This window comes from Pygocentrus nattereri, chromosome 4 (assembly GCF_015220715.1).
Source record: "Pygocentrus nattereri isolate fPygNat1 chromosome 4, fPygNat1.pri, whole genome shotgun sequence".
Taxonomy (NCBI): Eukaryota; Metazoa; Chordata; class Actinopteri; order Characiformes; family Serrasalmidae; genus Pygocentrus; species Pygocentrus nattereri.
In genome coordinates, this window is record NC_051214.1 from 41,182,310 (window position 1) to 41,209,552 (window position 27,243).

The following is a 27,243-nucleotide window of genomic DNA, read 5'->3' on the forward strand; positions in this document are numbered from 1 at the left end:
GTACAACTTTCCAGTTTCCCACAAACATTTCGAAAACAGAGTCAGGAGATGTTAGACATGTCCATAATTTACCCGCTCAGCCCAATGGCCTGGCAGGGTAAAGCCCAAGAGAATAAACAGCCTGAGAATGTGCCTCGCTGAACAAGGTTTTGCTGCGTGATGTAAACAGGCCCTCCAGAACCAGCTCTAATCTGACAAAACCACTTCTAGGAAAAATGACAAAGACACAACTTCCTTACCTGACTCACAGGCACCTACTGAACAATTCTTTCCAATTCTAGAGTACTTCACCATCTCAGATGTAAGCCTGTCAATTATTACATCATCTGATCTCAATCATTTAAGCTGATCACATTGAAAATTCAGGAATTCAGGAACCTGACAGACCTGCTTACATGCTGAGCGATACAATGTGGGATTAAGAACACATCTGTTTTGTTAGCTCTTGGACAAGCACTACTTCACTGTATGCTATAGGAGACACCTGCTCCATAACATCTATGACCTACTGACTAACTAGCGCAGTGATAAAATGAACACCATAATAAAACCACAAGACCATAAAAACAATAAAGAATCCTTGTGTATTGAAATAACTTGGGTACATGCATGGAAACAAGCTTAAGTCTTCAATGTTCAATCATTCCTACAGTGTAACTCACAAAAATAAGAGCTGTCATTAGAAAAGTCAACAGTTATTGGAGCTTGTACATTAAAGTGAACTGGGGCTGGGCTGAATATCAGACAATGTTTACATTTGCCTTAATAAAGTTCCTGAGTGCTGTATGTCAGTGCTGAAAGCTTGTTTTGTTTGGGCTGTTGTGTTTTCTTATAAAATTTCACCAGAGAACCCAATATTGCAAACACCCAGAGAAAAGACACTTTTCCAGAAAGGAAATGTTTTAGACCTGTGCAAATGATATGTTTTGTTCATCTCCCAAGACAAAATCCATAAACACATCCCTTACAGAGAACACACTTCAGCCCTGTTTATTTGCTGAATTTAACAGATTGGAAAAAATCAAAATGTGAGCTGTGCAAATCGTTCTTTTATTATTTTCTAATACGTTAAACTCAGAACGTAGAATTTGTGGACTAAGATTTGCAGAAAAATGCCAGATTTAAATTTGCTCAGCGTTGCAGCTATAACTCTAGTTGATGAAAACTTGAGATGCTGTGCAAAATGTAAATAAATACTACGATGCAAATGATATGCAAATCATATAAACCCTATATTTACTTGAGAAAAGTACAAAAACAATATATCAAATATTGAAACGGCAAAATGTTACTGTTTTCTGAAAAATATATGCCCAATTTGAATATGAAGTCAACAACACATCTTAAAGTTGAGACAAGGGCATGTCTTTTAATGCAACCCCGAGTCCCTGAAGATTATATGTCTAGCTAATACTGGTTTTCGGCAGACTATTTACCCAAGCAATCTTCCACAGAGTGATAAACCCCTCCCCATTTTTACTTCTGAGAGACTCAGCCTCTATGGGATGATCTTTCGATATCCAATCACAAGACTGACCTATTATCTATGAACCATATTAGCTGTGAGATATTCCACCAAGTGTTTTTTTCAGCAATACACAACTTTACCAGTCTTTTGTTGCTCCTTTCCCAACTTCTTTTGAAATGTTTTGCTTCCATCAAATACAAAATGAGCATATATTTTTTAAAAATACAACATAATTCTCTGTTTCAACATGTGATATGGTGTCTTTGTACCCTCTGTACTATTTATTTTCAATGAAGTATTGGCTTAAATGATTTGTATATCATTGTATTCTGTTTTTATTTATATTTTGCACAGCGTCCCAACTTTTTTTTGGAAATGGGGTTGCAGCTATACAAAGAACACTACACGAGTCTTGTTCCTGCTATGAACCTAGATTCAGACTAACCATGTTCATTCCACTGTTAAGATTTATTTGGTTCATATGGAGGTCACCTACTCAGCATGAGGAAAAACACTATGCTGGGTTATTCAGTGTTTGACCTCCAGACAGAAACAAGGCATTAAGGGCCACTTTTCTAACCACATCCACAGCATATTATCTTCAGAGTTTGGAAAATCATAAAAGAAAAAAAGACCAATTGCCTTTCTGCTACAGTTAGCAGTAATATAATTTAAAGGATTGTATGATCTGATTTCTTCTTTGTACTCCTGAGTTGTGGCTCATTTAAAGGCCATGATGAATTGACAATCAGTCATCAGCAAGGCTTATTGTATCAAAAACTTTTAACTTCCTTTTATTTACTTTTTCTCTTGTGTGAAGGGAATATTTTGCTTTGTGACGTAAACAGAGACTCACATGCTGTTGTGGAAGCCCTGGAACTATCCAGCATGAAAAATTCACTTAACTCCTTATCAAAGTAGGTCTGTCCTAATCAAGCTGCTGATAAAGTCGATGTATTTACAAGCAAGTTCTATCACAATCCGGCTGAATAAAGAATAACTGTTTTCAGTAAATAAAAATATGCAACACTATCTCTCTCTTTTCTCCATTTACCTTGTTTACAACATAAGATAATAACAAATGACCACAAAAGTCAAACCCAGTTCATAGCAAATACACACATTAAATGGCAGACGGGTGAAACCATCATTTGTCAACAGGTCAGCAAGTTTCTCTACATTTAAATTCATTCCTACATCCACTTAGAGCAGTAGCCTCAGTTTCAATTTTGCCTGTGCTTCTCCGAAAGTCTTTAAGTACAGCATTGATATCCTGACAAATTACATGACAATATGGCTTTCTGAGTATACCACAAATAACATCAGCACTAAAAGAATACAAGCAAAACTGCCTGTTTAGATGGATTTAGAGCAGCACAGTATGTAAGTAGGGAGATAAAGAAAATCATTTTCAACTGTCTTTGTTAGTCTTGTTGAAGACAACTTTTGTCTGTTTCAACTTCAACGGGAATTTCCCTGATTTTTTCAACATTTACGCTTAGCCAAGTCACTCAGAGTGGTCTGACCTGAAAAGTGCCATTCTACAGAAACATATAAAAATAATAATAAAAGTAAAAAAACAGCTACATTTTGATGCAGACCCTGTGACCCCTAGTTCCTATCATCATCACTGTATGGAAATATGAGTTGATAAGTTTCACTACAATTAACCACTTCATATCAAACCACTCTGAATTACTTAGTTTGCATCTGAGCCACATAATTATGCAGACCTTTGGTAAACCAGAGGAATTCTACTTTAACAGACTTCTGAAAGAAATACATTAGCATATACACAAAATGTATCACAAAATGTTCAATTACGCTGTGATGGTATTTTTTGCCATACTGCCCAGCCCTGATTCTAAGCATCATTCACAATATTATTTTAATGCTTATGCAAAATAATAGTGTATGCTGCTTACCCACTGACTGGCTCTCTTTGCTGCTAATATTGTGGGCACAGATGGCAGTGTCCGGTCCACAAGCAGTGTCCGGAGATGAAGCGCAGATTTTCATGGTGTATTTGACATTGTTGTCCTGGTCGATGGCCTCCCATTTATAGCTGCATGTGGAAATGAAAAAAGCAGAAATATTAGTCATGACAAGAAAGGTAACCTTTAAGTAAAGGTAGGGGGACATATGGGTAAAAGTTGTTGAAGCAAGCAACAAAAACAAAGCATGGATGGATGGATGGATGGATGGATGGATATTTGTCCCAGTATGGACTTTAAACCTATACTATGTGTCTGACAGTGTCCATACAGTTCTTCTAATATGTGAATTCTCCATACTAAGCACCCACAGCTTGTATAATCTCCACAGACAAGCATTTCCAAAAGGTGGTCACCATGCCCAATGCCAAGCATTAGCTAGAGGGGTATAAAGTCCCCCAGCATTGGGCTGTGGAGGAGAGGACCTGTATTCTCTGGACTGATCACCACCAATGCCTTTGGTATGAGCTGGAGTGGCTTATGTGATCCAGAACTAATCATTCAACATCAGTACCTGACCTCATCAATGCTCTTGTGCTTTAATGCAATCAAATTCTCACAGCAATGTCATAAAACCAAGCATAAAAGCCATCACAGAAGAGCACACTGCTAATACAGCAAAGAGGGACACACTCCCTATTAATACCCTTGATTTCAGAAAAAAACGCTGACTTCTAGACATACCGTGTATCACATGAGCACAATAAACATTCACTGATGCCTCGCACAAGGCCACAATAAGCTGTATTAAGAAGAGGGAGATTTCGCAGTCCTCATCAACACCGGCTAACAGGGCAGCAACACTGCAAGCATTTATATCTCAAACTCGGCCAGCTTTTCAGCTCCCAGTTCAGCCACCACATCAGATTACTCGTTAGTATGGGCATCACTAAAGGCAGCAGATGACCTACACCTGCAATTTGCTGGAGCGAAGCGCAGGCCAAAGGGCTTCCCCTGAGCTGAGCTTCTTACTGTTCTCACCTGCAAAGGTCTCTAAACCACAGGCTGCCATCGGACCCCTCCCCCAGGCACAGGGAGCGCTGCAGGGTGATGAAGAGAACAAAAACCGCGACGCGGCGAACCAGGGCCAAGTTACAAGCCCTCATACTGCCTCTATCTTGCTTCCAAATACGACCGACTCACTGAGAAAGGTCCGACATGATACAGCAAGTCTGGAGGCAGGAACTGACTACTGCTGTTACAATCACATGACGAGGAGACACATGATAGCGGCCACGTGGTCTCACTGCGCCTCGTCATCCTGTGGTTTCAAACCGAAGCTTGAAAAACAGGGGGCGAGTCTCAAATCGGCGCGAAGTGCACTACGTAGGGTGCAGACGTCCTCATTCATATCTCGTGCACCATGTAGCGAAAGTTAATTGTATGGAGAGAGAAGGAACCTGACTACATTTTACGACTGTCAATTCACAATATCCCCCCTAAATGTGTGTTTTTACAGTATATTACTGTATCGCCACTTTTGTTTATTTTAAACATAATTTTAAAACACCGGCTGCTCTTAACATTCTGTGAGTCCAAAGTTTTTAAGCAGGCCAAATTTTTTAGGTTACTATTTTAACCATGTTAATGCAGAAAGTTAACTTCTCTAAAGGCACAAAGTAAGCAAACTCCCATCAAGGCCAGCAGAACAAAATACCCCCTTTCATTTTATTCATGTGTCCAATGTAAGGAAATATCAAACTGTTCTGAGCAAACCAGGCAATCCACCGCTTTCTGTCCGATCACTTCCATCATAAAGGGAATCTCAGCTCTAACCTGCACAGAGCACAAATATATTGCAGTGTTCGCCGCTATTCAGAGACACGGCTTTCGTCCGAGTAGTGGTGCTTTATTTCTGAGCTGTTGTCGGCCACAGCAATGCCGTGTATAAGCAGACGTTTCCCCCTGATAGCTCACATCTCTCTCACACCCAATAAGCGCTAGAGAATCTAAAAAAACATTTATTGAACACGCTACAATACAGGCAAGAAACAAAAACACCCTCACCAATCAGAACCTTCTTTTCAAGTCAGGGGCCTTCACAAGTCTTCGTGTGTGTTCGTGTGTGAGAGGAGCTGCAGTTCACTAATCCATGATCTCATGCACTTGATCACAGTTCATGCCACTACATTGTGAATTTCTAAATGTCAGTTCGAACATTTCTTACCGCTACATTTGTAAACTTAAGGGCACTTTCATCCCCACCTGGTTTGATGTGAATCAAACTTCTTCTTTAGTCCAGTCCACTTTGACATGTGAACACTCCAGCCATATTCAGCCATAATCAAGGGTCTTGGTCAGCTTGTAGTCACCTCTGCTTCAGTTTGATGGGATCGCATTTTAGTAATGAGTCACACAAAATGTGAGAATTCAGTACTACAGCATGGTTTATTCAGGGTTCATCAGTGCTGTGCTGTCTGCATAATAAGCCTGTTTTAACAGTTCATTTTGTAAAGACGCTCAGATTATTCCTGAAGCACAAGCTGCTATTAGAAACAGCAGAGGGCTGGCGAGTAATAAAATAACAGCGAAGATGTGCGTTTGATTTCGATCTGATTCATGTATTATTGGCCAAGCATTAGCGACCGGATTAAACTCACAACGGTAAACTTATCATAGAGAAACAGATATCAAGGTTCATTATTTCCTTAGAATTGCTTTGTTTGTAATAAATGTTCAGCACCTCTATTTTCTCTTTCCGTTTTCATGGAGGTAAATTTGAATAACAGCACGTGCACCTATAAAATATCTGGCCTACACAGGAACAACTACAGTGTAACACCTACCAAACCAAATGAAAAAGAAAATATTACAGAAAAAAACAAACTGTGGAACAGAAATTAGCAAATGAACTGGGAATGAAAAGAGCCTGAAGTTCTTCAGAGATGTTGGTCAGCAGAGTTCACTCTCTGAGGCTGAACCCAGTGAAGGGCAGTCAAAACAAACACGCAGACTCCTCATGAACAGGTTCATAGAGATATTATTAACATGAAAGATTGCTTCATTTTGTCAGTCACCCAGTTGTGTGGCTTTTTTTTTCTGGTCACACCTATTTCGGAAGCATGGTACCACCCCTAATGCAAGCAATATTTCAAACACAACCACTGTTTACTGTCAGTGGCACATCTTTAATGGTGGTCTTCTTGTTTAAGAAATCAATATTTTAAAAAACTAAATATGGACAATTTCAAGGCTATTTAAAACAAATCTATATCTCATTTTTATTTGATCCAATTCCTATCAGCTATTGTGTTTTGGTTTATACATTTTCTGCTGTATACTTACAATATGGAAAAAAAATTAATTGTTAAATTAACATGTTTAAGAAATGAATAGAGGGCAATTCATATTGACAGATGAAAATAACATGATTACAAAATCAACATAATTTTTAAATTAATGCAAAAAAACGTTTTAAGTTGTATTGTGGTAAACATTTATGTAGAATGTACTATGGATGTAGAATGGATGTCTTGCTTTCACACAAAACCTTGTTCCAAGAAAAAAAACAGCTATCTTTGGTCTTTCATGTGCAAGCGATTCAGAAAGCCTACAAGTTATTTTAAATACTTCAAGTAAATTTCATATTTAGGTCAACATCGGCTAACCCACCATCGGCTAACCCTCCGATAGAAACTACACACTGCCTGCCTCTCAAACGGCTCCCTATTCCCTAAATAGTGCACCATGCGAGTTTAAATAATCGAGACTTCAGCAAAACACCAACTACACTATTTACCCAACAGGGATCTGCGCTAACGTAGCTGAATCCCAAATGGCTGTTACCTGTATAATGCAGTTTTTGGCGCAGCAGTAGTACTTGTATAATGTACTACATAAGGATTAGCGAGCCATTTAGGAATCGGCCACTTCTTTTGCTCGCTAGTAAAACCGCCTTAAAAACACAGCAGTAACAAATAAAGTTCACACGGCTGTATTTTCTAACAAGTAGTCTATCACACATTTATATGCACTCATGCTCAGCTCGTGTAACATCAGTCAGGATGGCCGAGCGGTCTAAGGCGCTGCGTTCAGGTCGCAGTCTCCCCTGGAGGCGTGGGTTCGAATCCCACTTCTGACAACACATTTTCCTTTATCGACTTCCACACTTCTCTACATACTGAATCACTCACAAACACAAAAGTACAATTCCTCCATTTATTATTATTATTTTTTTACACACAGATCTTCCACATACATTCCACAAATGCATGTCTGAATTAATAATTCACAACTTTGAACTGAATGTCAATGCTAAACAAATAAATCCAGGAACTTCTGTGCCCTTTAACACAAAACATTAACAGACCTAATCATGCACTCACAAAAACTTAAAACATGCATAGATTCTTAAAATGCAACTTATGATGATTACTCATCTTAAGGTAGAAAAAAAAAAGATAAAACCTATTTGTGGATGAATAGTTGCAAAAACACAAAAGAAAAAAACATTGTTACAAAAAAACTAGCTGTTTTTTCAGTGCAGTGGTTACATCTGGGGATCATTCATTATATTTATCAAACACTTGAACTTAACTACTGATGAAACTGAGACAAAATCAAAATGATCACAGTGCCAGCTTCTGATGTTACACTTGCTCTACAGATGCTGAGGCTCCACTGATGACTCCACTCCACTGATACTTTGTCAATGTGCTGAAATAAATAGAATTAAGTTAATGAATAAATGCAAACTGAATGCATATTGATCAGCTGACATCTGCAGCAATTATAAGCTCTGTTAAAGGCAAGAAAGCAGAAAACATGACCACTTGGGACCTCAATCTGCACTGATCCATGTCTATCAATTACTGCAGGTTAATGTAGCAGTCGCACAGATGGTTATTTTCAGATTTTTTGGCATCCATTATATATGGCATGGTAAAATAGAAAAAGCATTCCAAGTATTTTTCAATCTGTTGCAAGAAAGATGTTCACCTAGAATGTGCACCTTTGTAGGGACACACTAACAATGCGGAGCAATTTTCTTTTTCATCAATGACGACCCAATAAAAGGTGTTAAACAAAAAAAAATCCTATTTAGGTTTTTGGAGCTTCTGTTGTTTCTAAAGTCTCCATATTAGGTAGGTTTCCAACGACTTTGTATGCAACTGCAAGCCAAAAAAACAAAAACAATGTGTTAAAAACATTGTGATTTTTGCTTCCATCAAAGACTTTAAGCAACAAAAATGTTGTACATTATGAAATCAGTCGTACATCATGTAAGCCACAGCATGTGTACTACTGATAAGATAATTCTGACTTATTTATTCAAATTATTACTTTTTCCTCTGAACCATGCAAAATATCACATTCCTTTGCTGTACAGCTGATCACTTTCCTATTAGAAAGACTGTAGTCTTTTTCTGATCATCTCTCTCTGTAAGAGCTGAAAATTGCAGCATACTTATTAAAATGCTCTGCTCTTCAACTACATGTCTCTATCACACTGTTTGGTTGTGCTTGTAAGAGGCATGTGTAGTAAAATCAGTCACATGACAAATTTTGTGCAAATGCATATGTGGCATGTGCCCGCCCCTCCAGGCCCCGACGATGACGGCCGTGAGAGCCGGCAGGAACACTCAGCAGTGACGCTGGTGCCGGCCACTAGAGGCACCAGAGGAAGGAGCAAGTGCGGCAAGCTCTTGTTCCCTCTCAGCTCAGGTGCTCACGCTGCCTTTACTAAGAGCCAGCGGATTCTGATCTGGCGTGAGCGCCTTTAAAAAGAGCTGAGAGGGTACAGAGTGACAGAGGGACGAGCAGCAGAAAACAGAGACTGAAGCGCTGAAAAGCTCGAGACGGAGACTGAAAAGTGGCCAGCTTAGTGCAGTGTTTGGTTTTGTTTGTGTGTACTTTTTTTGGGTAAATAAGCAAAAATGGCTGCTGCAAACATGAATCTTGCCTCCAGCGTCCTCCTCGAGCCCGGAGTAGTACATGCCATGCTACAGGGTAATTTCCAATTGAAGATTTTTTCAAGTGTAAATATTTTTTTATAATTAAATTTAGCTATATACAAATAAAATGATTAGAAACATAGTTACTGGAAAACTACGTAAGGTGGATCACAGGCAAATGTAAAGCATGCATAAAATGCAGTTAATTCAGCACCTCCTTTAATCAGAAGTCACATTTTGTACTTACAAATTACGGTGTCCCTCACATCAGCATGCCTTAGAAAAACAGGGTTGAAAAATGGTTAAGGACAAGCAAATAGACCGGGGGGGGATAACGAGCAGGATTAGTTTTACAAGGGGCTGCTCTGTCATCTGGGATCTTACCAGCCATTTCATATTAATACTACTCATTTTCCACCTCCTAGCATAGACAGACCACCTGACTCAATAACAAGTACAGAATTTAAATAATTTGTACACTACTTTGAGGGCAATTGAACAGGATCTGTATGATTTAGAATTATTACTTGCCAGACTATGGATACTGCACATTCCTACAGGAAATTAATTTTGGGTCACACTTTGGAATCACAAGGTGCTGCTGCATGTAAAACTAATCCAGCTCAAACAGGGTTTTATAGAACAAAGGTTTTCAAATATTGTGTAGAAGATAAAAACCAACAGCTTTGTTATAATACTCAAACAACATAACTATATTTAGTGGATCTCGAGGTTCAGAGTTTCATAAACATATAAGTCACTTCATTTTTAAGCATCATTGTTGATGCACTTGGACAAACAATAAGGGGAAAATAAAGCATCACTATACTTCAAGACATCATCCTGATGCAAAATATGCATCATATTTAGTTTTTATGAGATTTGATCATTTGAAAACCACAATTCACCAGTAAAGCCAGTTGCAATTAACCATTTTATTCAGTGCTTTATGCAATGTGCTGCACTAAATTTAAACAGGACTAATTACACTCTCTTTGTAATGAAAAATGCAGTTTTTCTGACAATATAAGCATGTTGTGATGTGACGCAGTTTATAACAACACATTTTGTTGCATTATTCTTCCTTAAGTAAAAAAAAAAAAAAAAGATCATGGGATACTTACATTGTCTTAAGCCAGATGATGAACCATGATGTGTCATCTGTCCAGATTCAAAGTGGCAGATTTTACTTCCCTCTCTCTTACAGCCTTGGGACATTTCTTCATTGAACGTGACCACATTATCAGCTGACCATGCATCCAAATTTCCTTGAGGCAGTTCCTCGTTTTTGCATTGTGTTTGTTCATGGTCGTTGAGTAAAAGTTCAGGAACATTGATCATGATGTTGGCGATATTGTGAGACACTGTTTTATGGCTTAGCCTTTGCTGGAACCTGATTCCAAGCACACTGTCTATGTAACATGCATGACCAGCATCAACAAGCTCTTTGGCAATATTTTTGCCTCCTGTGATAACATCAACCTCCCACTGTGCCTCTGAAACATACTGTCTGAAGTATATGTGTAGATTTTTTTGACACAGACATTCCTGGAAAAAGATGACAGCATGGTCAGACCACTGATTCTCCACGGCTGGCTTGATTCCTCTCAATGAGCAGGGGTAAGTGATCTTCGGCAATCTAGCAAGTTCAACTGGAAGTCTTTTAAGTTTGTTGACATCTTGGTGAGAAAAATGCGAATAATGTCCATAATCGACCAGATTTATGATCACTGAAACGTCATTACACTGCACTATCTCTGCTCTGCACCATTTGTTTTTCTCACCGGACCTCACCAAACAGCCTGTGCCAGAAATCAAATTACTTTCTGGCAATGAAGACAACACTTCTGGCAGGTTCTCAAGGATGTCTGATACAGCATTCATGGTAAGAAGCAAGTCCTCAAGAATAATATAAAATTCACCAGGTGTGGTGACTGCTGCTGCAAATCCTGAGTATTCAAAGTCAACTTTAACAGGTGCTAGGAAGAGCTGCTCTGTCTGATCCTTGTTAGCCATAAGGTCCTCTGGGCAAGTGTCTACTAATGTTGGCTTATCTAAAACTGGCAGACCGTCTTTTACCCCAACATCCTGTTCATCCATGCCTACACTTTCTGGAACCTTAACAAATGATCTGTATTGATTCTCGTTATCTTGGTCTTTGTAGGTATACTTAGGTTTTCTCTTTGTTTGTAGTTTCTGCATATCATCTGCAACTTTCATTTCCTTTCTTCTCCTAAAGCTTTTCTGTTTGACCACCTTGTTTTTTTGTGTTCTAAAATTAAGTGCACATGTTTGTGTGACTGTTTTGGCTTCTTGTGTTATGCTGAACATTTCTGCATTGTTTTTTTCACAGACACTTGAGAGGGAAGTGTGGTTATGTTCCTCATCTTTAGTTACCGTTTTTGCTATAGGAAGCTCTTGCCTTGATTTACACTGGGCTATAGCTAGAACCTTCTCACCTTTCACATCACTGGCATGCAAAGGATCAAAAATCTCAATGCACACCTCCCATGCATAGCCATGATTCTGCACAAACTGAACTGCCAGGGGTTTACAATGAGCTTCCTGGATTAAACACTCAGCATCCTCAAATTTGTAAGATTTTGATAGCATACAAGGGATGCTTAACCTCGCATGAGACAAAAACTGGCTTGCCAGCAGGTGAATGTTCATCCTGTCAACAGTTGCTGTATTTCCATAGTCAATAAACTCAACTGTCAGGGCACCGCTGGATGCCACATCGGTGATATGAGCTCGATATAAAGCCAGGTCATATTCAAACTTCGCTGCAACAAGATCACCTACATTTACACTGGATGTTACGTTTTCCATGTTTTTTGTGAAAAAGCTGCTGTTTAGTTCCTCTGCTATTTTAAGGATGGTTTGTTCATCATGGTCCATCTGAATGAAGAATTTTTCAGAAGAGTCACAATGTGAAATGAACCCCACACCTCTAAAACCTGGCTCCATCTTGACATCTGGTAGGTCGCCCATTTTTGGCAACATCTTGGAGGCCTGTACATTGGAGGTGCGTGGACTGTGGTACTTTTCCCTTTGCACAGTTCTACTGATTTGTCCTTTATGTTTCCGTTTGTAGTTCTCTTTGCTCTGGTTATCTTTTGAGAAGCTACAATTCAGAATGTGGCTTAAAAGGGAGGGTCTGAATTTAGAGGATTTCTTCTGGCTAGACTGCCTATTCCCCTGTGTGACTTTACTATGGTCTGATTCTCTCTTTAATTTGACCACAGTTTCCATGTGACAATTTTTTGTGGCCTTAAAACCTAAATTTAAGGACACGTTCAAGCCTTCTTTGCAATGACAATTTCCACGAGAAGCACTATCCTTTGGTCTCTGAATTTCAAAAAGCTCTTTGATCTTCTCATTGATGTGCATGTTTCCATCAAATAGATCACAGATGAAATGTCCAATGTCATTTTTTGCTACAAATTTCGCTTGAAGTTCCTTGTTGGTAATGGTCTTCTCAAGCCATGCATTGACTTCAGGCAAATGTTCATCTTTTGGAATACCTGAGAGACTGCACCTCAGAGCTTGCATTGGAATCAATAGTAAATCAACTGCGTTCCTGGAGATGGGCAAGACATTGCGTTTTTCAGCAACCTGTTTGTTCCCGTAGTCTACAAAAAACACATTCAAGTGCTGACTGGACGGAGCAGGCCAAGTCAATGACCTGTACCACTTGCCATCACCAAAGTATTTAGTCAAGCAAACAGTGCCACTTTCAGCACAATGTGGCCGACTCAACAATTCCTCACTTTCTTTAGTAGTTCTCTCCATTAGCTCATCAATGATTGCACAGTTTGTGTCCAGCTGGAAATAGATTTCCCAAGGACTGACAACATGAGTAACGTACACCAACTCCTTACTTCCAATGCCAATGTTGAATGAAGAATAAACAAAAGAGCAAGGATAAGCAGATGGAACCAGTTGCTTTGGACACTTCATTTCTACTGCAACACCCTTTTCCACAAGATGCGCAGTAGCCCACTGAAGAGATGTCTGCAGGTCAACAACATTGCAGAAGCCCTTATTTATCATAAAGAGCTGAGAAAAAATTTTGATTCTCAGCTTAGATGAATCTCTGGAAACAAAATCTTTGAATAAGGTGCAAGCTTCTGTGGACCACACACTTTCTCCATCTGGTTCAATTAAGTTGTACAAACTGCATCTGAATGCTTGTCCTTCAAGTTCAAGGAACTCCGGCATTAGTGCTCGAACGTTGTCCAACCTTTCTTTGACAACCTTGCCATAGTCAACTAGGATCACTTCAGCCTCCTCATTCTTAACTTCAAGTGTGTATCCCCTGTACCATTTATTATCCTGTTGCAACTTAACAACACAACATGAACTATGTGGCTGCAGTCCAGGAGTGGTTGTATGGTAAAAATCCTGTAACTTCTCCATTAATCTGTCCAAGTCAGCTTTTTGTTTCTTGTTTTGACACCAAAAATCTGAAGGTGAAGTGACATGCGAGCACAAAACACTTAATTCGGATCCAGGCAGAATTTTTTGGTGTCTAAACATTTCTACAGAATTGGCTTCAGAGTGTTTCAGAGTGTTAACTTGCTCTTCCAAATGTTTTTGGTGTCTCTCTTTGCCATTAAGGCTTTGACACACATCTCTACTGAAATTCTGATATTTCTTCTTGTTTGTTTCATTTTCTTTTACAGGTTTAACAGGTGCTTCTGCCATGTTAAATGTCCAGTATCCTGCTGTATTTGCCCTTGTCATAAGGGCTGCGATGCTCTCATTTTTCTCTGTCCCACTCTCATACAACTCCACAATGAATGTGTCATTTCGCTTGTGTATGACATGAACCAGGAGGGCTTTATTTGAAGTGACTTTCCTGAAGAAATCAGTTGCTGCCACTGTCCAGCAATCATCGTCTGGGGTCACATGACCTAAGGAACAATTGAATGCAAACTGTGGTTCCACAGCAAATTCCCAGGGCAGTTTCTTTATTACCATGCTTGGCACCTTTTCTGTGTTTCCAAAGTCAAAAAAGAAAACCTCAGCACCGTTTTCAAGAGCATCTACCACAACAGCTCTATAGTAATTCATGTCTTTTTCATACATTGCACCGCAAAGAACACCAGGTACAGGATCGTCAAGAATTTCCTCATGCAGTTGTAATCCACTGAAGTAAGCGGTCAGTTTCTTCATCATATCCTCAAAACTGTCGTTACGCCCTGCTTTTCTAATCCAGAAGTCATTTGGATTCTGGACGTGCTCCACATAACCCTCAAAAACAGAGCCATCTTGTATTTCTTCAACAGGGAAGACATCCTCTGAGATTTTCACCTTTTTTTTTTCATCTGTGCACTGCACCGGATAGCAATTCAAGCTGTGCTCACTCTTAAGAACACCATTTGTCAGTTCACCAGACAGCAAGGTTCTGATAGGTGAGTGTCCATCAACACTGTGGAGAGTAACTGCAAAGACATTCCTCTCTTTATTGAAACCATCAACTGTAAACTCCAGCTCCCTGCCTAATAATGCATTTCTGAGAATCCCCAGTTGCTGGCGCTTTGTGTCTTCATCTTTGGTATTCAAACAAGAAAGCGAACACGGACGAGCCATGATTGGCGTCAGAAGAAAATCCGATGGCAGCTGAAGGACATTTTCAGCTTTTACAGATTCGCAATATCCATAGTCGACAAACACAACTTTAACTTGAGAGTTGACAGGTAGACACTGCACAAAACCTCTGTGCCACTTCTTGTCTTTCCCTCTGACTGCACAGAGTAAACCCAAATTTTCAGCTGGCTTAGCTCTGCAGTCACTGCTCTTCGACTCGCACACAGCTGCCAATTTTTCAGACAACTCCTGCAGATCCTTTGCCACAGATGAAAGCTGACAGTAAAATAATCCAGGGTTTACCGCAGCTGTTATCCTGGCTCTTTCCTTTTGCCCACCAACAAATTTTGAGTCACTGAATGAAAGAATGTTTACAAAACTCTTTGAACTTGAAGATCTAAAGGAAAACTTTTGTGCAGTTTGCTTCTGAATCAGCAAATCTGGGACTGACTCGCCACTTTGTTGGACCGGTACTTCTACCAGCATTTCCACCAGCAACAGAAAGGTGTCAGTATCAACATGTCTGCCTAAGCTTAGTTTTATTAAATCTTTGGTTACTTCTGGTGCTTCAAGTATAAGGAATTTATACGGCAGAAAAGCATGGATGTATCCTTTGATATGAGTGCCTATCAAGGAGAAAAAATATTTTTCTGACACTGAGTCCCAACATTCTCGAACCGGTAGCACATTAGCAAAGAACCCACCAACGATTTTAGGTGGGAGCAAGAGTAAGGCATCTGAAATAGCAGACAAATGGTCACCATTAACTGTGAGGACGTTACCATAATCGAGCAAGAACACATCGAACAAACCTCTCTGTTTGTTCTGAACTCTTCCTCTGTACCACCGATTAGAAATGATATCTTCCACTAAACAGAATTCTCCCACAGCCACAGATGCCTTTGTTTTGAGGGCATTCTGAATTTCCACTTGAAGAATGTTGTAGTCCAGTTCACAGATGGTAACATATTGACCTTGAAAGTGTACCAACGTATCCCTAGGATTGCAGTCAATGTGTGTCAACTTTAGGTCCACTGGCCAGAGTGCGCATGGAGCAGGAAGCTGTGAGTCCTGGTTTGACCTAAGAGAACACTGAGATACTTTAATAAACAGCAGGAAAACAGGGTAATTTTCTGTCCATCATTAAAATTCTAATCTGTTTCTGGGACCAAAATAATAACACCATGAAAAACAAAATGAGCAATCACATATGTCATTTTTTTAACAGCTTGAATGATCAAGTTACAGGTGTAGGCCAGCTGTCAGAGCTGTCTCTAAGAATAGGTTTTGCAAGGTGATTTCCAGAGTAGGGCTGGACAATAACTCAATATCAATATATATCGCTATAGAAAATATTTCAATAACGGTGATATGATTTTTAGGCACATTTCCAATATTTCAATAAATATTATTTACAACATCTGCGCTGACGTTCATTACAGGGCGCTGCCATCAGTTCATTACATTCAAGCCGAACTGAAAAAGCAAAGCACAGTGATTGATGACATACACCACAGGCACGCAGCCACTGCTCAGCAATAGCAGGCTAGGCTAGGTTCGGTTCGGCTCCAACGCGGCACGTTCTAGCTGTAAAATGAGTACCGCTGACCGAGCTTCCACGGGTGATAATAAAGCAGACGAAATAGATGATAAGAGAGGAAAGACAAATTCAGTGGTGTGGAAGTGGTTCGGCTATCAAAGATCTGATAAACTTCAGGTTTCAGTGTGCTGCAAAATGTGCCGGTTTCAGGTTTCAGTGTGCACCATAAAAGTTTAAGCTAACCTGTCCCTGAGATATCACCAGCACCCCCACCATCACCAGCAGGTGTGTCAAGCAAAGGGAATCCCACGCAGCAAACACGGATAGCTGCGTTCATGCCATATGACAAACAGGCCAAGCGTCATAAAGATATCACTAAAGCTGTAACAAACTTCTTGGCTAAGGACACGATGCATGATTTACAGTGGAAAATGTAGGCTTCAGGAAAATGTCAGTCATCGACCCCAGATACAGATACAGCTATACCCAAGCTTTATGGTGAAGTTAGAGAAAGGGTGGAGGAGCAGCTGTAGTCAGCATCGTATTTTGCGACCACAGCTGACTTGTGGTCAAGCCGAACCTCCTATCCGTACATGAGCCTGACAGTCCACTTCATCGACAAAGACTGGAAGCTTGTCAGCTTATCCCTCCAGACGGTCTACTTTCCTGAGGATCACACGGGCGAAGCAATTGCTGCTGGACTTGCCGACGCCCTCGTTTCCTGGGGACTCGGCGAGTGTACTGTATAATGGAGCATTGCACTTCACCCTTCACAGACTGCTCACTACTCAGCATAAAGCTCCATACCATACCCAGACACTAGATATTACTTAGTAGGCCTAAAGTTTTGATTAGGTGATTTAATTCCCCTGATTTGTGACTTTATAGGCTATTTATTTCATCTTTAGTCAAGAAATACATATTTGTATGGGTGATACATACAGCAATTCTCTCAAATTCAGGTGTTTTATTACCGTTGGAACAGATGTTTGCCAAATCAAGTGTGAAATAACAAAAATGTGAATAAGTAGGAGAATTGTGTTTTTGCTGTAAAATTATATAAGTAAAAAATTTTAGTTACAATACAGCTACAAATGAGAACTATACACTGCAACATTTTTCTGTCTCTACCTACAGAAAAAGTTAACCAAGACAAGCGAGTAGAGAGAGCAGTTGGGATCTGTAAAAAGATGGTGGCTGCCTTCTTCTCCTGGAAGAAAAAGCGAGACCTTGCAGCTGCTAAGGAGGAGTATAACTTGCCAAAGCACAAGCTTGTGAGCGAGACACCAACAAGATGGGGCTCCCGTCAACAAATGGTGAAGCAGGTTCTTGAGCAGAAAAGGGCCATCACAGAGGTCCTCTCAAAAGACAAGAAGACCAGGTCGCTGGTTCCCACCTGGCAAGATGTGGATATTTGAGATTCTATAGATGCAGCTCTGAGCCCACTTCTTGAATTCACTGATGCCTTGTCCGGTGAGTCCTACGTCAGTGTGTCATTCCTAAAACCAGTCATGCATCTCTTCAACACCTCCATCTTGAAGGAAGCAGAGGATGACACAGCGCTCACCCAGACCATAAAGACAACAGTGATGGGATACCTCAATGAAAAGTATGATGACCCAGCAATGGATGATCTGCTTGACATGGCATCTTTTGTTTCACCCAAGATTCAAGCTTCAGTACACTCAGGAGGAGAAGAGAGAATACATCAAAGACAGAGCCATGTTGGAGATGCTGAAGGGAGAGAGAGCTGTTGTGGTAAGGGTAGAAGATTCCAGTGAAGAAGCCATGGGAGAAGCTTCTGCAGCAGTGCCACCAGCCAAGAAAGCAAAGCAGTCTCTGGCTAGCTTTTTTTCAAACAAGCCCACCACTAGCAATACAGCAGATCTGAGTGCACAGCAGGCAGCTGAGAGGGAACTCGGCAACTACCTTCTGGCTCCAGATGCTGACAGTGACTCAGATCCTCTGGATTGGTGGAAAGTCTATCAAAAGAATTTCCCCAATGTAAGCAAACTGGCAAAGCAGTACTTGTGCATTCAAGCCACAAGCTCCCACTCTGAGAGGATTTTTAGCACAGGTGGCAACATCATTACATGTAAAATGGCAGCTTTGAAGCCAGATAATGTAGACCAGCTTGTATTTCTTGCCAGAAACCTCTAGGGCCCATCATAGGGTATCATCAACCCTCAAACATATCCCTTCCCCAGCAACATGTTTTTATTGTTGCCTGCTCATTTTTCTGTATTCTGCAGAAACTCTGAGCACTTTTCATATTCCTTATCTTGGATGAAGCACTTTTGATTCATTATATGTGTGTTACGTGCCAGTGTTATACACTGGATGTTAAACACAAGAAGGGTGTATGTAATGTTGTGGCAGATGCTCTCGTGTATAATTTTTAGGACCATGGTTTGTTCTTGATGATGTATGTCGCAAATTAATGTTGCTTTCTTTTAGGGGGGGGGCGTGTTACGTGCCAGTGTTGAATGTGTTTTTTTTTTTGTTTGTTTTTTTTCCTTAACCAGATGAGGTGCAGTGCTCTCTCCTCTCCACCAATCAGAGGGTCTGATTCTTGCTGTGGGATGGGTCTGGTGGATAAAAGGATCACCTGTGGCCGGTTATGGAGGGGAGCATTCAGCATGTCAGAGACACTTAACGAAAGTCTGCTGTAGTGTCCTTGTAAATGTAGTCAGTACCATCTCTCTCATATGTTCCGTCTCTCTCTCTCTTTGCTTCTTTTTCCTCTTTCCAGCATGAAGTGTGGACAGGCAAGTTGGGAGCGCCTATACATTTGCATGCATTATAGTCGTCTAGACACACTAGGTAAGGGGCGAGTGCCACCCGCTGTATTTTGGGGACAGGAGTAGCTGTATTGGTTAGGTAGGTTAGACTTGTTTTGTTCACTTCTTTGGCACCGTCCCCTTTGTGGCTGGTATGACTTTATTAGTTTTCATATTGAATGTGTTGTTATTCTTTTTGTTTTTTTCTCAATGTATATATGCTCCTGTTGTGCTCCTGTTATGTACAGCTACCAATGGAAGCGAAGTAAAAGTTTTGATGTAAACATCACTACTGTGTACTGGTGCCCTTCCCTCCATTCCTACTTTACATGCCATGCCATATTATTTTGTTACTCCTCCTCTCCTCCCCCAGCTACATCTGAGGGGAACGTAACAATGTACATAAGAATAAGATAATCAGCCCATGTTGTAGTTTGAAGATACTAATATTGACAAAGCCAAGACGTTTATGCTTATTTGAAGGCAATGTCATGTTTCTTGTTCGTATATTAAGGCTGAATACAAATAAAAGGTGAGCACTGTTTGATTTGTACCATTTGTATTTCTAAAAGCTTACATGGGGAGGAGGGTTCATAGACTTGGCAAATTTATTTTTCAGAAGTTTGTAGGTACAGACATTCGTTGTGGATGTTCTTGGCAGTTTTCTGTGGTTTTATGTAGTTCACATCGATATCGGATTTATATCGTATTGACCGAAATTAAGAAATATATTGTGATATAAATTTGTCATATCGTCCAGCCCTATTCCATAGTATGAACTAAAATGTAATTCAGCATGAAAAAAAGCATAATTATGATCTTTAATAATTTTATATTAATCAGGTTGACCCCTCCATGGATCACCACCTTATCATCGTGGAGGGGTTTGCGTGCTTGAATGATCCTAGGAGCTATGTTGTCTGGAGCAAAAGCTCCTGGTAGGGTCTCCCAGGGCAAACCCTGTGTACCCTGCCCAGATCAGGGTTACCGGGCATTTACTCATGGTGCCCAGCCCGAAGGAATTACATGAGTCCCCCCTCCTATCGACCCACCACCGATGGGAGGGGCAGTAGTAGGGGTTTGGTGCGTTGTGGATCAGGCAGTGTCCGAAGGCGTGGGCCTTGGCGTTCTGATCCTCGGTTGTTGAAACTGGCTTTTGGAACTTGGAATATTACCTCACTGGAGAGGAAGGAGCCTGAGTTGGTGCGCAAGGTTGAGAGATACCAGGTAGATATAGTCAGGCTCACCTCAACACACAGCTTGGGCTCTGCGTCCAATCTCCTTGAGAGGGGCTGGACTTTATTCTTTTCTGGAGTTGCCCATGGTGAGAGGCGGCGGGCAGGTGTGGGCTTTCTCATAGCCCCTTGACTCGGTGCCTGTATGTTGGGGTTTTCTCCGGTGGATGAGAGGGTAGCTTCCCTACGCCCTCGGGTTGGGGAACGGGTCCTGACTGTTGTCTGTGCTTATGCCCCGAACAGCAGTTCAGAGTACCCAGCGTTCTTAGAGTCCTTGGTTGGCCTGTGGGACACCAGAGGCAGCTGGCAGGTATCGACAGGCCAAGGGATCTGCGGCTTCAGTCCTCGCCAAGGCAAAAACCCGGGTATGGGAGGAGTTTGGTGAGGCCTGGGAAAGTGACTAAGTTGGCTCCGAAAAGATTCTGGCAAACCGTCAGACGACTCAGAAGGGGGAAGCAGTGTGCCACTAGTACTGTATACAGTGGAGATGGTGTGCTGGTGACTTCGACTGAAGACGTCATTGGGCGGTGGAAGGAATACTTTGAGGACCTTCTCAATCCCACGACACGTTCTCCAGTGAGGAGGCAGAGTCTGGGGACACGGGAATAGGCTTGTCCATTACTGAGGCTGAAGTCGCTAAGGTAGTTAAAAAGCTCCTTGGTGGCAAGGCTCCAGGGGTGGATAAGATCTGTCCTGAGTTCCTTAAGGCTCTGGATGTTGTGGGGCTGTCTTGGCTGACACGCCTTTTCAACATTGCATGGACATCGGGGGCGGTGCCACTGGATTGGCAGACTGGGGTGGTGGTGCCTCTTTTTAAAAAGGGGGACCATAGGGTGTGTTCCAAATACAGAGGAATCACACTCCTCAGACTCCCTGGTAAGGTCTATGCAGGGGTACTGGAGAAGAGAGTCCAGCTTATAGTCGAACCTCGGATTCAGGAGGAGCAGTGCGGGTTCCGCCCTGGTCGTGGAACACTGGACCAACTCTTCACCCTCTCCAGGATTCTGGAGGGTGCATGGGAGTTTGCCCAACCACTCCACATGTGCTTTGTGGATCTGGAGAAGGCATTCGACTGTGTTCCCCGTATTCTGTGGGAGGTGCTTCAGGAGTATGGGGTACATGGCTCTTTGCTACGAGCCATTCAGGCCCTGTACAAACAAAGCTGGAGTTTGGTTCGCATAGCCAGCAGTAAGTCAGACTGTAAGTAAGACAGATGGAGAGTGTCCGGTTTGGTGACCTCAAGTTCACATCGCTGCTGTTTGCAGATGATTTGGTCCTATTGGGGACATCAGGCCGCGAACTTAAGCTTTCGCTGGATCAGTTTGCAGCCGAGTGTGAAGCGGCCTTTACCGGTCTGCTGTGGCAAAGAAAGAGCTGAGCCATAAGGCAAGGCTCTCGATTTACCGGTCAATCTACGTTCCCACCCTCACCTATGGTCATGAGCTTTGGGTAATGACCCAAAGAGTAAAATCGCGAACACAAGCAGCTGAAATGAGTTTCCTCCGCAGGGTGTCTGGACTCTCCCTTAGAGATACGATGTGAAGTTCGGTCATCCGGGAGGGACTCGGAGTAGAGCCGCTGCTTCTTCACGTCGAGAGGAGCCAGTTGAGGTGGTTCGGGCATCTGGTTAGGAGGCATCCCTCGGGAGGTGTCACAGGCAAGTCCACCTGGGAGGAGACCCCGGGGAAGACCCAGAACAGGCTGGCGTGACTATATCGCCCAGCTGGCCTGGGAGCGCCTCGGAATCCCCCTTGGAGAGCTAGTGGAAGTGGCTGGGGAAAGGGAGGTCTGGGCCTCATTGCTTAGGATGCTGCCCCCGCGACCCGAACCCGGAGAAGCGGAAGATAATGGATGGATGGATGGATGGATCTGATCCAGCACTTTAAGAGTGTACACATGACTTTACCGTTTACTTTAAACATATTTGCACAACCTAAACATAGTATTAACCATGTTGTCCCAAAGTGTCCTAACACTCTTGCGATCTAAGATGCTTTGCTCTGTCCACAATTTAGCTCAACAAGAAATCACCTCGAATGTTCTGCAAGGCATAACAAATATCTAACCTGGTGTAATGGTGCATCAATTATTTTTCCAGCACTAGCCAAACTAGGTTTGGGCGATATCTAAAAATGATGAGCATGATATTATCTAGTTTAAAAAAAACTGCAATTGTCAATAAGACAGGTTATGCAGATAAGCCTGACAACAGAGGGTGTGCATGTGGTGCCCCACCGGTCAGCACAGCCTCTTTGGTAATTGCTGTGAAGTGACTAACTGCTGCTTCAGCAAAGTTATTTGAATTTCAAATTCACTTTGGTAAAATACAGGACAACGTAGAACTCGTAATGCTTTGAAGAAGAGTTAGACAAAATTCCTTACCTGTCCACTTGATTCCAGTCCATCTGAATCAGCTACAGGCACTGTTCTGATAAATTGTCTTGTAATTTGTAACTGCAAAGTGCTACAGGAAGTGCTGGGGCCGGTATCGCTTCCACGGGCCTGACTGCATTCTGTACAAACAAAGAACATATTTGAATGATGGCGCAGCTGAGAAGGTGTGAAAAAGTCAAGGCAAAAAAGTGAGACCAAAACTTTCAAAAGTATGGGAGCATTTCAGCAAAAATAAACCAATGAAACACATCAAATGCAGACACTAAAGAGTCGTCATTTCAATGCAGCACTACGGTAAAGCAAGAGCATCTGAAACGCAAGCACTCTGGAACCGTGACATCTAATTCTCACTTACTACGTCTGGGTGACACGAACGACGCAGAATGACTAATGTGACCATTTACCCTTCTGGAAACAGGAATGTCTGTATCACGCTGCTCCGCTCTGTACCACAAACACTGTATTTATGAAAGCATGTTCCAAGTTATAGCGCTCCCACTGCCTCATCACTCATTCCAGGCAGATGCAGCATGTGTGAATCAGGCCTAACGCTACTCGAAAAGGATAAGTGTTTTCTACCACGTTATTCTTTAATCAGTTAAAGCTTACGCATGGGAACATCACCTCAAAGAAGAGAGCCAGCCTCACTCCAGAGCACGTCAACATGCTCATGTGCCTACACTGCAATTTAGAGCTTTTGTAAACTATTACTACTAGTTGTTTTGTACTGGTAGGTTTTTTTTTTAAGCCTATCTGAACCTTTGGACTTTCAGACCTAGCAGGATTTTATATAGAATGGACTATTTTTTTACTATCACGTAATTGAATGTCACTTTAAGCAATCTTATTACATAGTTTGTTTTTAACAAGCAAAGTTATGACTTCTGCAACCTAACAGCCCCCATACTGGTGCAGAAGCTGCTATTTTGAGTTAAATTGTGGCACATTATCTTTATTTGACATCCTTGTTGCATTTTAATTTGGATTATTAAATTGGATTATTTCAATTTATTGAAATTACATGTATTAACGTTACAAATACAGTGAATTAAGCCATCAAGCAGGTGAGGAAAAACAGGAACAGGAGCCACACCCATAAAAAGCTGAGATTGAGGGCATGGCAGTTAACTAATAGGCTAATTGAAAAAATAAGCAACAGTTTAGTCGACTACCAAAATAATCATTCCTTGCAGCCCTAGTAATAACTTACTGCAGCATTAAACGCTCCGGACGTCTGGTTCCCATCACCACCACTGCGAACACTTACAACTTGGCACATTTCTCTAGAACGGAGCATTCCACATCAAACCACTCTGAATCACTTTGTTTACATCTCAACTATTTAATTATGCAGTGTTTCCTCATGAAAAAAAAAAGTCGATCTCTTTAAGCACATTTACAAAGGAAGATGACTGATTATGGAGTCAAACTAAGGTCTTTAATGGTGACGAGAAAAAAAATATATCGCAAATATAAGATTAGCATTTTGCATTTTACGTTCCTATTTTGTTTCTGCAATACTTTCCCTCTTTTGCGTTTCTTTCTTTTGTTTGCGCCTCACACTGCTTTTCTTTGCGTTTCACATTTTATGTTGCTGCTTTTTTTTGCAATACTTTCTCCCTTTTGCGTTTCTTTCTTTTGTTTGCGTTTCACATTTTATGTTGGTGCTTTTTTTTTTGCAATACTTTCCCTCTTTTGCGTTTCTTTATTTTGTTTGCGCGTCACACTGCTTTTCTTTGCGTTTCGCATTTACGATCATAATTTTTTTCGCGCTTCTCTCTTTTCTTTGCTCCGGTTTTACCCTCTGTGTGGGGGCGGGGAAAGAGGCGTGATAGGAACGTAAATAGGAACGTAATAGGAATGTAAAATGCAAAATGCTAATCTTATATTTGCGATATATTTTTTTCTCGTCACCATTAAAGACCCTAATTTGACTCCATAACTGATTAGTTAGGTAGTTATTTGGCTGGTTTAACGCATCACAGCAAACTAAATTAAGTCAGTCTGAGGGTGTCTGGCACATTAACTGCATACTCCCTTGTTGGTATGGATAAACATATTAAATGTTAGTTATATACCAAGTCTGGATCACTGAGGCTGGATCATTACAGTCTATGCAGCATGTTTAGACCACGTGTAAAACCAAGGCTACCGGTTAGCTGGCCTGCTAAACTTGCTGGCCGTTGCGATTTTGTATTTTGTGTTGTAAGTAACAAAGTTAGGACTCTGATCGTACTTGTGCCCAATAAGTCCTGATTTGTATTCACCTGTATGGAATTAACAGTAACAAAAACTTTATTAACAGCAACGTCGCCCTTGCACTGCGCTGGCTAGTTAGCTTAGCTAGTGGTTAGAAAGCAGCTCTAGGTGATCATTCACCTTGCGCTAACGTTAGCAAACTAGCTAACGCTAACTAGCTTACATAACCTATTAACATCGCTTTCTGAGAGTTTCACGTCTTTGTTATGTGGTAAAACCATAAAGAATTCGTCCAGGATTGTTTTCTCGCTTCATTATTGAAACTGGCTTCTTATTCGAATTTCTCGTTCCACCTTAAACGGTCCCTCAGACACTTGCATGTAATTGCTGCAGCGTTTAAGGTGGAACAGGAATTTCGAAAAAGAAGCGAATTTCAGTCTCGTAAAATATAATTATCAATATTTCACGGCTTTTTAGAAACAGGTTTGTGTAGGATTGCTTTAGTGTCCTCGTGATTACGGTGCCGTTTGGTAAACAGGATTAAACGTCGGTACCAACACGCAGAAAACGGAACTAAATCCATGATTTACAGTAAAGGTGAGTACATGCAGCTCTTCCCTGAGGGGACAAATTCTTCCTCTGGTGTATTTAATAGCGGGTGGCAAACTAACTGAAAAGGCCCCGCAGAAGCCGACAAAATGTTATTGGCCTCAGCTGATGGTCAACCTCGGAGAAACGAAGTTAGCCAAGCTAGCCTAGTTAGTCAGCTAACCTCTCCGGGACGTAATGCTAAGCTAGCGACACGTTGGCGGTAACCAGCGTGTCGTTTTAGCATATTGGGATAAAAAGCTCTAAGCTTTGCTTTCATTTTACCTTAAAGCGGAACACGGTTCTCGCCTTGTGTAAACTCAGACCGCTGACTCTGCCGAGCGCTGTTTCTGCGCTCTCAGCTCCAAACATACCGCTCGAGTGGCCGCGCGATATTTGATTACATGGAGGGTAGAAACGTTTTAACCCTCAAACACTATGGCTGAGTCCCAAATGCCCCCTCACTCCCTATATAGCGCACTATGTGAGTTAAGAAATCTACACCTCTATGCAAAATAGTGCATAGACATATTATGCACTGTTCGTGTTCACGTCATCAAGTGAACTTCATTGGGAGTAGGGAGCCGTTTGCCATTTGGTCTAAGGCCTTGTCCACACTTCCACTGGTATTTTTTAAAACGTAGCTTTTTTTTCTATGCGTTTTGTCCAAACTGCGTTTTAGAACGCTGAAAACGGGACTCCTTCCACAGTGAAGATATTCAGAAACTCCTCCTTCAATGTGTTGTCCTGCAGACAGTGTGACCCCAGTCCACTGACTCTGCTAAGTGCTAAAACAGAGTGGTATGGTGAAAAATCAACCTCCCCTCCTTTATGCTCCTTATGTAACTACCAAATGGTAGCTTACACCCCACCAATTAGCACGGTACTAACTGCAGGTCTAAATCATACACTTTCAGACTGTTTCAAATTGTTAATCTCAAATAAACTTGCTTATATGGTTTCTGACACTAAATGACAAACTGTTATCTATACAAATGGAATAAAGTACATGCTGTGTCTATCCCTGATCTCTCTGTCCCCTTATGACCTTCTTGCCATCCTCTTCCTCCAGGTAAATGTGAAATATGGGGTGGAGGCTGTTGTCTGTGGTCTTCATGTCTCGCTTGATGTGACACAGGACTGTAACACCCTGTGGAGCTGGCCGCAATGCAAAGACCGATAAGTCGTCCACAGTCATGCCAGATGTTGTCTGCTGTCAGAGCTGGTCTCATCCACCTTCTCCTCTGTGGCACAGTGTTGATCTGGGCTGGGTTTCTCAGGTCTAGTGCTGTTTTCATCCCCCACTCCACCCTCTGTGCTGGTGGGTGTAGTGGTGTCAGCTGGTTGGGGACTGGTCACTGTGAGCTCCTCTACAGGGCCTGGGCTTGAGTTGAGTGTATCTCAGGCCTTATTGGATGCTGCACAGCATCCTCACTTTCGCTAATCAGCTCCTGTCCCAGCAGATTCTTCTAAAACACACAAGAACAGCACATGTGAAAAAAATGTTCTTCATTAACAGAATTAACTTTGCAAATCTCACAATTTCAATATGCATT

General features: G+C 41.5%; 3 protein-coding genes and 1 non-coding gene across 6 annotated transcripts in view; 2 read left to right on the top strand and 2 right to left on the bottom strand.

Annotated features, from left to right (window-relative positions):
- Positions 1 to 4,663, bottom strand: part of igf2r (insulin-like growth factor 2 receptor) — a 48,894-nt gene extending 44,231 nt beyond the window's left edge. The window contains exons 1-2 of the mRNA XM_017721711.2: positions 4,444 to 4,663; positions 3,394 to 3,533 (exon numbers count right to left, since the gene is read on the bottom strand). Of these exons, the coding sequence (XP_017577200.1) occupies positions 3,394 to 3,533; positions 4,444 to 4,568 (265 nt within the window). The 5' untranslated portion in view covers positions 4,569 to 4,663. The remainder of the gene's footprint in view (positions 1 to 3,393; positions 3,534 to 4,443) is intronic.
- Positions 4,664 to 7,460: 2,797 nt separating this feature from the next.
- On the top strand, positions 7,461 to 7,543 carry trnal-cag. Its single transcript has one exon. It is a non-coding gene; the product is annotated as a tRNA-Leu (tRNA).
- A 63-nt stretch (positions 7,544 to 7,606) lies between these two features.
- On the bottom strand, positions 7,607 to 26,104 carry tdrd15 (tudor domain containing 15). 3 transcript variants are annotated; one of them, XR_001858995.2, is made up of 6 exons: positions 25,973 to 26,104; positions 22,889 to 23,019; positions 10,481 to 16,032; positions 9,604 to 9,632; positions 8,401 to 8,573; positions 7,607 to 8,118 (listed from the first exon to the last, which is right to left on the bottom strand). XR_001858995.2 is itself a non-coding variant. In XM_017721710.2 (5 exons), the coding sequence occupies exons 2-4, from the start codon at positions 22,909 to 22,911 to the stop codon at positions 9,619 to 9,621; spliced, it is 5,589 nt and encodes a 1,862-aa protein (XP_017577199.1). In that variant the 5' UTR covers positions 22,912 to 23,019; positions 25,973 to 26,104; the 3' UTR covers positions 7,607 to 8,118; positions 9,604 to 9,618. The 3 variants fall into 3 exon arrangements, 2 of the variants coding, with proteins under 2 accessions (XP_017577199.1, XP_017577198.1); XM_017721710.2 differs by lacking the exon at positions 8,401 to 8,573; XM_017721709.2 differs by having other exon boundaries at positions 7,607 to 8,573.
- On the top strand, positions 10,911 to 17,929 carry LOC119263264 (zinc finger BED domain-containing protein 4-like). Its single transcript, XM_037538087.1, has 2 exons — positions 10,911 to 10,976; positions 17,629 to 17,929. The coding sequence occupies exons 1-2, from the start codon at positions 10,967 to 10,969 to the stop codon at positions 17,907 to 17,909; spliced, it is 291 nt and encodes a 96-aa protein (XP_037393984.1). The 5' UTR covers positions 10,911 to 10,966; the 3' UTR covers positions 17,910 to 17,929.
- Positions 26,105 to 27,243: the final 1,139 nt, after the last annotated feature.

What these genes read in the sequence shown, in the direction of transcription:
- tdrd15 (XM_017721710.2), bottom strand. Translation starts at nt 22,911, where the DNA reads ATGGACTGGAATCAAGTGGACAG. An exon ending in GACTGGAATCAAGTGGACAG is followed by an intron (nt 16,033 to 22,888) that starts GTAAGGAATTTT and finishes GTGTTCTCTTAG; the next exon opens with GTCAAACCAGGACTCACAGC.